The sequence below is a fragment of the Schistocerca serialis genome, chromosome 2 (genome assembly GCF_023864345.2).
Source record: "Schistocerca serialis cubense isolate TAMUIC-IGC-003099 chromosome 2, iqSchSeri2.2, whole genome shotgun sequence".
NCBI lineage: Eukaryota > Metazoa > Arthropoda > Insecta > Orthoptera > Acrididae > Schistocerca > Schistocerca serialis.
The window spans coordinates 705823057-705839193 of NC_064639.1; the positions used below are offsets into that span (position 1 = coordinate 705823057).

Sequence of the window (16137 nt, forward strand, 5' to 3'; positions counted from 1 at the left end):
TGTCAGGACTGGCTCTCCCAAGGCCGTCAGTAGTTCTAATGGAATGTTGTCTACTCCAGGGGCCTTGTTTCGACTCAGGTCTTTCAGTGCTCTGTCAAACTCTTCAAGCAGTATCATAACTCCCATTTCATCTTCATCCACATCCTCTTCCATTTCCATAATATTGTCCTCAAGTACATCGCCCTTGTATAGACACTCTATATACTCCTTCCACCTTTCCGCTTTCCCTCCTCTTGAACTGGATATCTATCTGAGATCTTGATATTCATACAAGTGGTTCTCTTTTTTCCAAAGGTCTCTTTAATTTTCCTGTAGGCAGTATCTATCTTGCCTCTAGTGAGATAAGCTTCTACATCCTTACATTTGTCCTATAGCCATCCCTGCTTAGCCATTTTGCACTTTCTGTCGGTCTAATTTTTGAGACGTTTGTATTCCTTTTTGCCTGCTTCATTTACTGCATTTTTATATTTTCTCCTTTCATCACGTAAATTCAATATTTCTTCTGTTACCCAAGGATTTCTACTAGTCCTCGTCTTTTTACCTACTTGATCCTCTGATGCCTTCACTACTTCACCCTCAGAGCTAACCATTCTTCTTCTACTGTATTTCTTTCCCCCATTCCTGTCAATTGTTCCATTATGCTCTCCCTGAAACTCTGTACAACCTCTGGTTCTTTCAGTTTATTCAGGTCCCATCTCCTTAAATTCCCACCTTTTTGCAGTTTCTTCAGTTTCATTCTACAGAGGGAGTGAGACAGGGTTGTAGCCTGTCCCCGATGTTATTCAATCTGTATATTGAGTAAGCAGTAAAGGAAACAAAAGAAAAATTTGGAGTGGGTATTAACTTCCATGGAGAAGAAATAAAAACTTTTAGGTTCGCCGATGACATTTTAATTCCGTCAGAGACAGCAAAGGACTTGGAAGAGCAGTTGAACGGAATGGACAGTGTCTTGAAAGGAGGATATGAGATGAACATCAACAAAAGCAAAACGAGGATAATGGAATGTAGTCGAATTAAGTCGGGTGATGGTGAGGGAATTAGATTAGGAAATGATACACTTAAAGTAGTAAAGGAGTTTTGCTATTTGGGGGGCAAAATAACTGATGATGGTCGAAGTAGAGAGGATATAAAATGTAGACTGGCAATGGCAAGGAAAGCGTTTCTGAAGAAGAGAAATTTGTTAACATGGAGTATAGATTTAAGTGTCAGGAAGTCGTTTCTGAAAGTATTTGTATGGAGTGTAGCCATGTATGGAAGTGAAACATGGACGATAAATAGTTTGGACAAGAAGAGAATAGAAGCTTTCGAAATGTGGTGCTACAGAAGAATGCTGAAGATTAGTTGGGTAGATCACATAACTAATGAGGAGGTATTGAATAGAATTGGGGAGAAGAGAATTTTGTGGCACAATTTGACAAGAAGAAGGGACCGGTTGGTAGGACATGTTCTGAGGCATCAAGGGATCACAAATTTAGCATTGGAGGGCAGCGTGGAGGGTAAAAATCGTAGAGGGAGACCAAGAGATGAATACACTAAGCAGATTCAGAAGGATGTAGGTTGCAGTAAGTACTGGAAGATGAAGAAGCTTGTACAGGATAGAGTAGCATGGAGAGCTGCATCAAACCAGTCTCAGGACTGAAGACAACAACAACAACAACAACAACTATGTGCAAGCTAGACCACGCCCACTTTCCTCGGTATTTAGGCCGCTCTCCGACGCCCGACTCGTCAGTCGGCAGGACTCAACAGGACCAGTCATACCTCTGAGGATGTCCAACGTAGTATTGGACGAAACGTTAGGAATAGAGGTATTCCATGGACCACGGCCATATAACCCGGAAGAATTATCAACAACAGTTCCACGATGTGACCCGTAGAACACCATTTTCTTTTTCTCCGACGATGAAATGCTCTTGAGTAGACTCCTTTCGAATATGCGAATGGGGGACTGTTTTACCTCCAGAATATTTTGCCCAAGAGGATGCCGTCATCATTTAACCATACAGTAGAGTAGAGTAGTAAATGAGTTTTGCTATTTGGGGGGCAAAATAGCTAATGATGGTCGAAGTAGAGAGGATATAAAAAGCGTTTCTGAAGAAGAGAAATTTGTTAACATCGAGTATTGATTTAAGTGTCAGGAAGTCGTTTCTGAAAGTATTTGTATGGAGTGTAGCCATGTATGGAAGTGAAACATGGACGATAAATAGTTTAGACAAGAAGAGAATAGAAGCTTTCGAAATGTGGTGCTACAGAAGACTGCTGAAGATTAGATGGGCAGATCACATAACTAACGGGGAGGAATTGAATAGGATTGGGGAGAAGAGGAGTTTGTGGCACAACTTGAGTAGAAGAAGGGATCGGTTGGTAGGACACGTTCTGAGGCATCAAGGGATCACCGATTTAGTATGGGAGGGCAGCGTGGAGGGCAAAAATCGTAGAGGGAGACGAAAGGATGAATAAACTAAACAGATTCAGAAGGATGTAGGTTGCAGTAGGTACTGGGAGATGAAGAAGCTTGCACAGGATAGAGTAGTATGGAGAGCTGCATCAAACCAGTTTCTGGACTGAAGACCACAACAACAGTGTAACTGAGGCGGGAATTCGGTACCAGCCCGGTATTCATCAAGTCGGTTGTGGGAAACCGCCTAAAAATGAACAAATGGTTGAAATGGCTCTGAGCACTACGCGACTTAACGTCTGAAGTCATCAGTCGCCTAGAACTTAGAACTAATTAAACCTAACTAACCCAAGGACATCACACACATCCATGCCCGAGGCAGGATTCGAACCTGCGACCGTAGCGGTCGCTCGGTTCCAGACTGCAGCGCTTAGAACCGTACGGCCACCCCGGCCGGCCTAAAACGCACAACCAGGCTGTTTGGCCCACCGGCCCTCGTCCTTAATGGGACTGGCGCACCTTCCCAAAAACGGCTGTCGGAGCGCGTAATTAAAACTGTACGATTACTCTTCGTAACTGAGTACACGGTCGGAAAATAAGCCCATTTCTCGCCTACAGGACGATAACTTTTCACGTTCGCCTCGTATTACTTTCCTGCCCCACTGTGAATCTCTATGGAGGCAATTCACTCGATGTAGCCACCCAGAAACCGTGTGTCACAAGGCTATTTGAGCGAAATCAGTGCAGTGTATCTTGACGATGTGCAGTTCGCGTGTCGGCCGAGGGCTGCGGATGCGCTGCGCTGAATAGCAGGGCGCAGCACTAAGATGTGGCGATTAGGGCGGCGGCATCAGGGCGGCACGCGACACCAGGAAGCGCTTAGTGGCGGCTTTAAAAGCGGCGCGCGGGTGGCGCGGCCAGCCACCATGCCGGCGGACACAGCTTGCAGGGCGGCGGCGCTCGGCGCAACCGTGGCGCTCCTGGCGGCGGTCGCGGCCGTCGTATCGGGCCAGGGCGGGCCGCCCGGGGGCGGCGGGCCGCCGTCGCAGCCCGACCCCGACGACGCGCCCAGCAACAAGGTATGCACGAGTCACCGTCCGAGGCAGTACACTGGGGCGACAAAAGTCCTGGGACACCTTCCAATACCGCGTCAGGCCTCGCTTTGCCCAGCGCAGTGCAGCAGCTCGACGTGCCATGGACTCAACAAGCGTTGGAAGTTTCTTCAGAAACACTGAGCCGTGCTGCCTCTATAGCCGTCCGTAATTGCGAAAGTGTTGCTGGTGCAGGATCTTGTGTATGAACCGTCCCATAAATGTTCGACGGGATTCATGCCGGGCATTCTGGATGGCCAAATCATTATCTCGAACTGGCCACAATGTTCCAACCGCCATCTTTGTTTGCGAACTGTACTCCATGAGTGGATACAGATTGTCTCCACCTGGGGAAACATAACCATTTCCAGTCAACGATCATTTCAGTTGCAGCAGAGAACCCAGTCCATTCCATCCAAACACAGCCCACACCATTATGCAGCCACCTCTGACTTGCACAGTGCCTTGTTAACAAATTGGGTCCGTGGCTTCGTGGGGTCTCCGCCGCACTCCAACCCTACCGTTGGCTCTTAATAGCTGAAATTGGGACTCATCTCACTGGGCCACGGTTTTGCAGTCCTCTAGGGTTCAACAGATATGGCCTCGAGCCCAGAAGAGACGCTGCAGGCGATGTCTTGTTGTTAGCAAAGGCACATGCATCAGTCGTCTGCTACCATAAGCCAATGACGTCAGATTTTGCTGCATTGTCCTAATGGATACGTCCGTCGTACGTCCCACATTGATTTCTGGGGTTATTTCACGCAGTGTTTCTTGTCTGGTGCCGCACGGGATTAGCCGATCGGTCTAAGGCGATGCAGTCATGAACTGTGCGGCTGGTCCCGGCGGAGGTTCGAGTCCTCCCTGGGGCATTGGTGTGTGTGTTTGTCCTTAGGATAATTTAGGTTAAGTAGTTTGTAAGCTTAGGGACTGATGACCTTAGCAGTTAAATCCCATAAGATTTCACACACATTTGCATTTTTTTTCTTGTCTGGTAGTACTGACAACTGTATGCAAATGCCGCTGTTCTTGCTCGTTAAGTGAAGGCCGTCGACCACTGCATTGTCCGTGATAAGAGGTGATGCCTGATATTTTGTATTTTCTTCACACTCGTGACAATGTCGATCTCGCAATACTGAATTCCTTAACGACTCGGTTCTAGGCGCTACAGTCTGCAGCCGAGCGACCGCTGCGGTCGCAGGTTCGAATCCTGCCTCGGGCATTGATGTGTGTGATGTCCTTAGGTTAGTTAGGTTTAATTAGTTCTAAGTTCTAGGCGACTGACGACCTCGGAAGTTAAGTCGCATAGTGCTCAGAGCCATTTGAACCATTTGAACCTTAACGACTTTCGAAATGGTATGTCCCATGCGTCTAGCTCCAACTGTTATTCCGCGTTCAAATCCCTTTCATTCGCGTCCTGCGGCCAGAACCACGTCGGATACCTTTTCATATTATTCGCCGGAGCGAGAATGACAGCTCCGTCAATACTCTGCCCTTTTATACCGCCATCTGTACATGTGCACATCGATATCCAGTGACTTTTGTAACTTCATTGTAGTTCAAGATTCACTTTGAAGCGTTCCTCACCATGGGTACCCATTAGAGAATATGGTCCAGTTAATACATGACCGAGGAACTGGACCACTTTCATGCCTACACTTGCATGGTAGCCAACAGAAAGGTTCTCGTGTCACCTATGACAAAATTGTCAGTTTTCAAAAAGAGAAGTAACAGGATGCAAATCTGTGATGTCTATACGTCTGCGTGCGATCATTTACCAATACGGTGCCATTGAGGAGACAGTAGACGGAAAGCAATTGAAGGGTAGGGGTTTCAAGGCCAGAGGGATAAAACTGCCACGACAAGCACCATGGGAAAAATCCCTCTGTGATAGTCTGGGCGGATAATAGGGCTACCGACGGATTTGTGCCAATAGCGACAGTTCATGCGTGATAGTTGGGAAACGTTAGTGCAGAGGTTTCACCATTACAGCTGGTCCCCGAAGACATTTCCGGGACCAGCTGCAGTGATACCGTACCTCTATCATGCCAAGTTGCAATCTGAGAGGTCAATTCGATTATAAAAACGGCCGCTCGTTATGTTGAGTCGTGTGGGATTTGTTTGTGTCTTTGTTCGGTTTTCCTGTTTGTGTCTTTGTTCGGTTTTCCTGTTTGTGCCGGCTAGTTAGCTGTATGAGTACAAATGGCGGTGAGAGTCTCGTTTACTTAATACAGGGCTCATCCGCTGTTGCATTATATGTGTTTTTGATTTGATCCTACCCTAGGTGGTTACTATCATCCTAAGGAAAACGTTTTTGGGCCGTTATGCTGCCACCTGCGGTTTGTGAACATATGACCAAGTGTACATCCTACAGCTGCGACAGAAGCAGGTACTCCTGGATACTGGAGCACGTGGAGATTTGGGGAGCAGAACAGGTAGAACGAGCCGTCAACAACGCCTGCATGGGACATGACGTGGCGCAACCTGCCATTCCCTTGCAGAGTATCATTTCGCTGGTGAATCGAGATCTGTGCAATTGTGGGACGACGAGTGGCTGGCAGTGAGGGACTACAAGCTACGGTCGGTGAAGCAACTGTCCGGCCGTGACGTTCAACGTGCCGGTTACTCCGGCGAGATTAAGTAGCCCTGGCCTGCCTCCGAATTGGCCGCCGTATCCTAACACGTCGCATCCTACACTGTGATGCCTGTACCGTGCAAATCACTGTACGCCACATTATAACTGAGTGCGTTTTACACCGAAGTTTCAAAAAATCATGGGATAGCGATATGCACATATACGGAAGGCGGTAGTATCGCATACACGAGGTATAAAAGGGCAGCGCATTGGCGAAGCTGTCATTTGTACTCAGGTGATTCATGTGTAAAGGTTTACGACGTGATCGCATGACGGGGATTAACAGATTCTGAACGTGGGACCTAGACGCATGGGACATTCCATTTTGGAAATCGTTAGGAAATTCAATATTTCGGGATCCACAACGTCAAGAGTGTGCCGAGAATGCCACATTTCAGGCATTACGTCTCACCAAGGACAACGCAATGGCCTTCGGCCTTTACTTAACCACCGAGAGGAGTGGCGTTTCCGCAGAGTTGTCACTGGTAACAGACAAACGACACTGCCTGATGTAACCGCAGAAATCAGTGTAGGACGTACGACGAACGTATCCGCTAGGACGGTGCGGCGAAATTTGGCGTCAACAGACTATGGCAGCAGACAACGGACGTGAGTGCTTTTCCTAATATCAGGATATCGTCTTAACGCCTCCCCTGGGCTCGTGACCATATCGGTTGGACACCAGTCGACTGGAAATCTGTGGCCTGGTCACGTGAATCCCGAAGTGGTTCAAATGGCTCTGAGCACTATGGGACTTAACATCTGAGGTCATCAGTCCCCTAGAACTTAGAACTACTTAAACCTAACTAACCTAAGGACATCACACACCCATGCCCGAGGCAGGAATCGAACCTGCGACTGTCGCGCGGTTCCGGACTGAGCGCCTGAACCGCTAGACCACTGCGGCCGGCGTGAATCCCGATTTCAGTTGGTAAGAGCTGATGGTAAGGTTCAAGTGTGGCGCAGACCCCACGAAGCCGTGAACCAAATTTGTCAACAAGTCACTGGGCATGCTGGAGGTGGCTCCATAAAGGTGTAGGCTGTGGTTGCATGGAATCGACTGGGTCCTGCGCTCCAGTTAAACCGCTCGTTGACTGGAAATGGTTATGATCGGCTATTTGGAGACCACCTGCAGTCATTCGTGGACTTCATGTTCCTAAATATCGATGGAATTTTTGTGGATCACAATTCGCCATATCACGGCGCCACAGCTCCTTGCGATTGGTTTGAAAAACGTTATGGACAATTCGAGCGAATGATCTGGTCACATACCGAACACTTATGGGACATAATCGAGAGATCAGTTCGTGCACAAATTTCTGTATCGGTAACACTTTCACCGTTAAGGACGGCTATAGAGCAACATAACTCTACATTTCTGCAGATGACATCCAACGACTGAGTGCGTGTCAATTCGAGTTGCTGCACTACGTCGGACAAAATGAGGTCCGACACAACACTAGAAGGTATCCCATGACTTTGGTCAGCTCAGTTTATATTGTGATAGGAGGGCAGAAGCAAATAGAGATCGGGGTCTGCCCATGTTGTAGCTGATGACGAGACAAGTGAATAAAATCGTTTTGGATATTAGGCAGGTCATTGTAATACAGTTAACCGCGCTGAAGAGGACCGCTGCAAAGTCACCCGAAACGTCGGCAATTCAGTGTTTCATAGTGACTCAGTCTAACACCCAAAATTATTATATTCAATAGGACACCGGTCGCGAAAGCCTACGTACTTATGTAAGTGTGATAAAGCATTTAAAATTTTGTGAAGTGTCTGGAGTCTGGCCTATGCTTTTAAGTTGGAGTTTCCAGTGTGTTGTACATTAACTGCGTCATCCCTTTTATTCCAGCGATCAGCCAACCACAGCCATCTGCAATATTATTTTAATTCTTTCCACTGCATTTTCCTTTTTTCTGTAAGTTTTCGATCTGACATCGTGATTTTCATTGTTTTGTATGTGTTGGCGAGTGCGTGTGCATAATTTAAGGGAGGTCTTTATGTTTTCCTTCGCAGTTCAAGTTTTCATAATTTTGTGGCCTTTATTGACATTCGCCTCATAAAAGTTTAGTACTAGCGCTAAAGACGTTACCCAGTTAATAAACAATCAACTGTAGGTCTTACAACAGCGAGGGAACCTACTGAAATTCTACTGGGTATAGGGACATGTGGCAATTTGGGGAAGTGAAAAGTCAATTCTTTCCAGATCATCATTCCTTTGTTCCGGTTTCCGGTCTTCTTCATCAAATCTTGCTTCTGTGGTTGCAGTTTTGAGAGCTGTGTACCCTTGCAATCACACTGCCTTTGTAACTGCTCCACTGGGTCATTTAGCCTTTCATTTTCTATTTGCTGCCGGCCGCTGTGGTCTCGCGGTTAAGGCGCTCAGTCCGGAACCGTGCGACTGCTACGGTCGCAGGTTCGAATCCTGCCTCGGGCATGGATGTGTGTGATGTCCTTAGGTTAGTTAGGTTTAAGTAGTTCTAAGTTCTAGGGGACTGATGACCACAGAAGTTAAGTCCCATAGTGCTCAGAGCCATTTTTTTTCTATTTGCTATCTACTCCAAAGTAGATAGCACACCCCCACCCCCCAGTTGATGACAGTTTCCCTGGGAATCTTCGAAATCGAGCCCTAGTCTCTGAACATCTTGCTTTGATTTTTCCAGCTCTTATGACAGCTTATACACTCGTACAACTCTTTTTAAAAACTGTGCGCCTTAATTAGTATCTATAGCACCTCCCTGATCTAACGCATCACACACTGTACATCCTAAAATTAAATGTTTTATCTGCCGTGAAACTCCTACAGAAGAAGCTATTAAAGAGCTAAAAACGAAAACAATTAGACCAACGCATACGTCACTTCTAATACCTACGTACACGCCAGTTCTACATTACTCACAAGCAAATATGTATTAAAGAAGATGTTGGCAACGAAATAATTTTAATTTTCATGGGGGCCCTCTCAAGTAGTCAAAGTTTAGTTATAACCACCCTGTAGATGTTCCTAGCTCTGCGTGGTTGTGCTCAAATGCCACTCACTTTTATACCCAAGCATGTTGTTGCAGTTTTAATGACCAGTGTTGTATCTATTGACTCCATATCGACGTCACTCTCCACCGGAAGTTCGAATGTTTACATTTCTGTATCGCTGCTTATACACGGTCCAGTCACATTAATTTGAACGCTGCCTACGTTCGACGTCAACGTGCAATAACTATTCACAGACTGCTGGTGACAGCACTACCAGTGGAGGATATATAAAGTGTGTCTGTGGAGACGAAGAAAACAGTGCAGACATTTTCTAACCCGAAAAAGGAGCGATTTACCTGACTTCCAGAAGCACATGATCATTGGCTTTCGGGCTAAGGGTGGAAGCATTTCCGAAACGGCTAAGTCTGTGTAGTATTTGCCTGCCGTTGTGGTAAAGTACACCGTGCACTGCAAAAGGGCGCTATCAAAAACCGTCGCTATCAGAAACCGGCGCCGAGGCGACTGTGGTGCACCACGGGCCAAAGATGACAGGTGTGAACAACGGCAGCAGAGCTGTGTACAGAACGAACAGACATGCAACTATTGAGCAACTGACAGACCAGGTGAAACAAGGGGCTACGAACTTTGTCTCCTCAATGACCGTTCAGCGGAAGTTACTGCTTATAGGCCTGTGCAGCAGGCGCGTGTTTCATGCAACCATGCTGACTGCTGTTCATCGGCGACGAAGGATGGAATTTTCACGCCAATACCGCAACTGGACACCCACTAATGGTGAAACATGGGCTCGCCTGGTGAATCACTTTTTATGCTCCATCAGACAGTTGTTCTTTGGCGTGTACGGCGCTGTAACAATCGTCGGAAGGCTTCAGGCGGGAAGAGGGAGCGTTCGTGGCATTCGCTGGGCCTCTCATCATTCTGGAAGACACAATTGATCAACACAAGTATGCATATGTCTTTGGGGACCATGTCCACTCCTACATGCAATTTATTTTTCGTCTGCGCGAGGGACTGAAACCCAGTAGTTTGGTCCCCTTATACCCCGAACCAACCAGCCAATACTCTGCACGATGGCATTTACCAGCAGGACAACGCAGCGTCTCACACAGCTCGCCACGTACGTGCGTGATTTGAAGAGGTTATCGTACTCCCCTGGACATCAAATCAAAAATGGTTCAAATGGCTCTGAGCACTATGGGACTTAACATCTATGGTCATCAGTCCCCTAGAACTTAGAACTACTTAAACCTAACTAACCTACCGACATCACACAACACCCAGTTGTCACGAGGCAGAAAAATCCCTGACGCCGCCGGGAATCGAACCCGGGAACCGGGGCACGGGAAGCGAGAACGCTACAGCACGATCACGACATGCGGACGCCATCAAATCCCTCGAATTAAAACCCAGTCGAGACTGTGGGATCACCTCGATCGGGCTGTTTGCGTCATGCAACCTCAACTGCTGAACACTGCACAGCTGGCCACGGCGCTGGAGTCGGAATGGCTCCACACCCCTGCTGGTACCTTCCAGGACCTCATTGTCCCCTTCCTGCACGTTCATACGGCGAAAGGCGGCTGTTCAGGCATTTGATAGGTGGTCGCATTAATGTGACTGTACCATATAGAATAAAGCTACATTAAAAGGTCAAGATTCTGTTCACTCCCGTCGAACACCGAGCGTCTCTATGAGGCAAGGAGGGGATGGAGGAAGTTAAAATAAATGAATCGCTTTTATGTACAATTACATACATCTACATCTACGTTTATACTCCGCAAGCCACCCAACGGTGTGTGGTGGAGGGCACTTTACATAACAACATAAGCAATCACCTGAAAAACAGAATACCAAACATAGACTTAATGTTCAGTTTTTCGTAAAGCGTGGTGGGCATTGAAGAAGCTTGTTATGTTCGTTACCTCTAAGAGTAAGACACTAACACGAGGTTAATGTGTGCTGTATGACAAAGAGTCAACTGAAACTTTTCGACCTAAAACGCGTAAAACACGTTTTTATGCAGAGTTTCTGTTGGCACACCACTTAAAAACCGTGTTACTGCAAAGGAGAAGCTTGCTCAAGCTTCAAAAACACAAAACATGGACTAATGACCAATGGAAACATGTACTGCGGTTCAGTTAGTCTACACGCAGACCAGGATGCCGATATGGGGATTTGAATTCCACGCCTTGTGAATGTGAGTCCAGCATATCAGTCACTGTGGTACATTTCTCGGTACGGAAATGACGCGGCTATGTAAGAAGATGTCGAGGCGGTTGTTATGCCGGAGCCAAGGTAGCCCCAGAGGGCCTGCAACCCATATTACACCACAGAAGACAGGGTTGTCTATGTCCAAGGCGTACCAAAAGCACCATGGTAAACACCAGCTATTTACATGCAAGATAATGGAAACAGTCATTCCGAGAACTACATCCTGCAGGGGGAGCTCTAGCCACAGCCTGCAGGAAGTATGACTACGCCAAAACCTGATTGGTTGGATACAGCTATTTAGGGGCTAGAACCAGTCCTGAAGTTCAGTTCACTCTGGATGCCGACCTCGTGGACTTCGACTGCTGAAGATTACGTCTTCGTCTCTGAACTGGACTTTCACTAATGTGTGTGTGTGTGTGTGTGTGTGTGTGTGAGTGTGTGTGTATGTGTGTGTGTGTGTGTGTGTGTGTTACCATGAACCTTTGTGGAAAATTTAGAAGTGAACTTTTTGGTTTGCCTCAATTAGGAGACTTTTACTGGTATCGTTATTGTTACCTTTCTTTTGTTGTTGAGTCATCAGCCTTGTAAACGTACTTAAATAAAAGTTGTGTCTGTGAAAAATTGCGAATTGTCAGTCACTACACAAGTGGCGACGAGTTGGTGGTGCGTGTGCCTTCCTCGTGGCGGAAGTTGTACTTCAGCAGCTAGACTTACTACAAGGTTTCCAACAGTTTTGAAAGAAATCTCAGGGTACACGGGAACCTTTATTTACGGAACTCTTGCAAAACCGCCCGGTTCCGCCACCCTCGCCGTTTCCCGCTTTCAACGAGGATGCTGAAAACTGGGAAACATACGAGAAGCGGCTCCACGAGCATTTTCAAAAGCACCAGGTTTTTCAAGAGACTGCTCGTCTTTCCTACTTTTGTCCTCGAACCAGTCCAAAGTGTATGTTCTCTTGACGAAACTCCAACCTCGACCTCCGGATTCTTTGACTTTCTCCCAGATTTTTGAGGTTCTCGCGCCTTACTATCGACGACAGTTCCACATGTTGGCTGCCCGTGTCGAATTTTACCAGTGTCGCAAGAAGGCTGGTCAATCCTATCGACAGTGGGCAGCGGAACTGCAAGGTCTCAGCCGGAAATGTCACTTCAACACACGAGTCTCCAAAGAATCCTACGCGGACGAGATGATCCGCGTCCACCTCATCCAGGCCTCCCCTGACGCGACTTTCCTCAGACTCGACGAACCTACTCTGGACCAGATCATTGGTCTAGCATTCAAGTACGGAGTCTGTACGGCGGCCAACAAGCGTTTGGAATCCTGATCGGAAGTGGCGGCCCTCCGCGACCACGACGCCTCAGAGCCTGTCGCATCGCTGGCGGAGGCCGAAGACGTCGCCGCCGTCCACTCCGACGAGCGGCGCCGACCGTGCTGTTGTGCACAGCGTCGACAGCGCAGCCGCCCTGTCCAGGAATTAGCGTCCTCGGACGGCTCCGCGGGTCCGGCGCAGACCATCGGCGCACGGAGGTTCCCGCGCCGCCAGCCCCTCCTGCTGCCGTCCTGCTGGGATGCTTTAAGAACCATGCACGGGAAGACTGTCCTGACAGGTGGGCGTATTGTGCAGTGTGTACCCGTAACGGACATGTCAGTTCGGTCTGCCGATCTCGGCAGCCCCCTCCGCATCCGGCCAAAGACCGTTGGGGGCCAATACCCGTGGATATCAACCAGATGCAGTCTTCAGGATCTTCCAAGTTGATGATCGACGTTCAGGTCAACGGTCGGCCGCTGCAGATGCAGGTGGACACTGGAGCAGCGGTCTCACCGATCACCTATTCCTCTTGTGCGAAGACAGGGGCGCCCCCCCCCCCCCTGGCGCCAACACCTTGGCGCCTCCTTACTTATAATAAGCAAGCAATCGCCCTCTTGGGTCATTTCACGGCTTACATCCTGTATAAATAGGTCCGCCGGACAGTTACCTTCCTTGTGGTCAACAATGCGGCCACGGTGGATCTCTTTAGGTTTGATGCCTTCGCCATCGACGACAGTGTTCATCTGGTGTCTTCCTAGGTTCCGTTTCGAGCAGTCGATACCTTGTTAACGGTATTCCAGGACCTCTTCTCGCCGGGCGTCGGCTGTGCTCAAGATTTTCATGCATCGCTCCAACTGAAACCGTCTGCCCGCCCGAAGTACTTCCGAGTGCAGCAGGTTCCCCATGCCCTCCAGCAGCCTCTTCAACAAGAAATGGACTTTCTCACCATGGAGGGAGTAGTCACTCCTGTCCATTACAGTTCGTGGGCGACACCCTTGGTCGTTCTCAAGAGACCAGAGGGGCGTCTACGAGTTTGAGGCGACTTCAAGACTACACTTAACCCTCAGATACAGGTTGAAGACTAGCCCCTCCTGCGTCCAGAGGACCTGTTCTCCAAGATCGCAGGGTGGTAATTTTTTTCGAAGATCAATCTTACCGCGGCCTACCTCCAAATACCTTTCGATGAGCCTTCTACTCACTTGGCCATCCTCAACACACCATTTGAGCTGTTCTGGTTGAACCGCCTCATGTAGACTACGGCATCACTAGTGCACCGGCCATCTTTCAGTGTTACTTGGAACAGCTCTTGCAGGATGTGACAGGTTGTATAAACTAGAGCACGTCAAAACGATGCTCAGTCTCGCTCGCTTCTCGCTGAGTACGCGGCTCACTATCGCTGGCACAGGCGCGTGAGGTGGGAGAGACTCGCATTATCGTAACGTAGCGGTAGGCAGTTAACTGTCACGGGACTAAACTCAGCATGAGCAGTTGCGGAACCGGGACCAATGCAATGACTACCATCACAAAAGATGTTGTGTTGAAGAAACTTGATGATGGGACGTACATTCTGATAAATAAAGTGGGAGTGAGGAGTGGCAGTTCCAGTTGGGAAAAATTTAAGGTAAGCCCTTTGATTGTTACTAAATAATTACAGAATAGAGCTTCCGAATTCGATACGTGATAGTATTTGATTAATCGAATCGCTTCGTTTGTCTAGCGTTTTTAATGAACTGATATGTTTCTTGTGTCCTTAAACGAAAAGAAAAATTGTCTTCGAGAAACATACATGAAGGTGTTTATTACGACTGTTTCAGGTAGTTGTTGAAAGAGATACACATCTTCCAGTTGATTACGTTCAGTGCCAAAATCGAAATTGTGGAACATTGCTTGCTTACAAAAGAAGCACAACTGGAATGAACAGACATAAATGTAAGGATAATCGACACTTGTCAAGCGTTGCAGCTGCCAGTGCTGATAAAATATCTATTAGGGACAAATGTGTTTTAATGTGTGCAACAGACCTCCGACCATTTAATATGGTAAGTGGTGAAGGATTCACAAGCTTAGCTCAAGAACTGATAAATACAGGAGCAAAATATGGACAAATCACCGCCCAAGACGTGCTACCTTCCCCAAGGACTGTAGCACTACATATTAAGGAATTGGCTGATGAAGTCAGGAGTTAACTTATTCCAGTAGTGAAAGACGCAATTGCTAAAAACCAGTGTTCAATGACGTGCGATCTGTGGACAGACAGTTATCGTAAGACCCATTACCTGACTGTCACATCCAGTTATATTGATGAGTCGACGAACAAATGGATACTACAAAACAGGGTATTCTTAACTACGAGGTTTCCAGATGTTGCCAAGACTGGTGAACATATCATTACGGAAATATATGAACAAATAGCAGAGTTGCAGACAACGTCCTCGGAACTAAGACAGGGTACTTTCGTTACAGATCAAGGAGCTAACATCAAGAAAGCACTAGAAACACACAAACGACTCCCATGTGTGATGCACTGTATTAATACAGCACTGAGGCACACATTCAATGAAGGTTTCTTAATGGATGAGATTCCTGCAGTGTATGACTCCATCCTGACTGTACGTAAGTAAACTAGTAGGCTTTATGAAGCGATCTGGCTTAGTCGCGAGATCAGATAAAACTTTACACCATGACGTAGAAACCAGGTGGATCAGTGTGTACATGATGTTAGACTCATTCCATTCACAGAGAGACCAAATAGAGACCGTTTTGCGTGATTCAAACAAACACGAGATGATGACGTCGTATCAGAATGCGACTGTGGAAAGCGTTATTCAATTTCTGAAAGTTTTCAAAGAGGCCACGGACGATTTGGAAGGAGACAATGAGCCAACACTATCATTTGTAGTGCCGTGGATTTTGAAACTGATAGGTCTCTGCGAAACTGGAACCGACGATCTGACAATGTGTAAGCTAAAGAAAAGGGCAGAACTGTTTATAAAACAGAAAGTTCTAAATGAGCTACGTGACATTCATTACGTGGCAAGGTTCTTGCATCCCTGTTTCAAGGAACTATTAGTTTTTCCCGAAGAAAGAAGAGAAAAAATTCATCAAGATGTGCGAAAAATGTTAAATAATGTTGTTGATACGAACGTAACCAAAGATGTCATGCCTTCTCCCACAAGAAAATTTCAAAATTGGCGAACATTCACCTCAAAATCGAAAGATGAGATTGAGAAATACATGAACATGGAGAGTCCAAACGATGAGTTCACAGACCTTCTTTCATGGTGGAAAACAAATTAGCGTACCCTGTCGAAACTCAGCAAACTCAGCAAAGAGGTTTTCTGTATACCTGCCAGTAGTGCCTCGAGTGAAAGAAATTTTAGTAAGGCAGGGTTGGTACTGACTCAGAAAAGAAGTTGCCTAGATTCCGATCGCGTTAATGATATTCTCATCATCCATAACAGTAAGAGAAACAAATAACCTAAATTTGAATCACAGAAGCAAAGGCAAC

General features: G+C 47.1%; 1 protein-coding gene across 1 annotated transcript in view; it reads left to right on the forward strand.

Annotated features, from left to right (window-relative positions):
• Window positions 1–3225: 3225 nt before the first annotated feature.
• Window positions 3226–16137, forward strand: part of LOC126456345 (uncharacterized) — a 52012-nt gene continuing 39100 nt past the window's right edge. Inside the window, exon 1 of the mRNA XM_050092097.1 lies at window positions 3226–3477. Within this exon, the coding sequence (XP_049948054.1) occupies window positions 3226–3477 (252 nt within the window). The remainder of the gene's footprint in view (window positions 3478–16137) is intronic.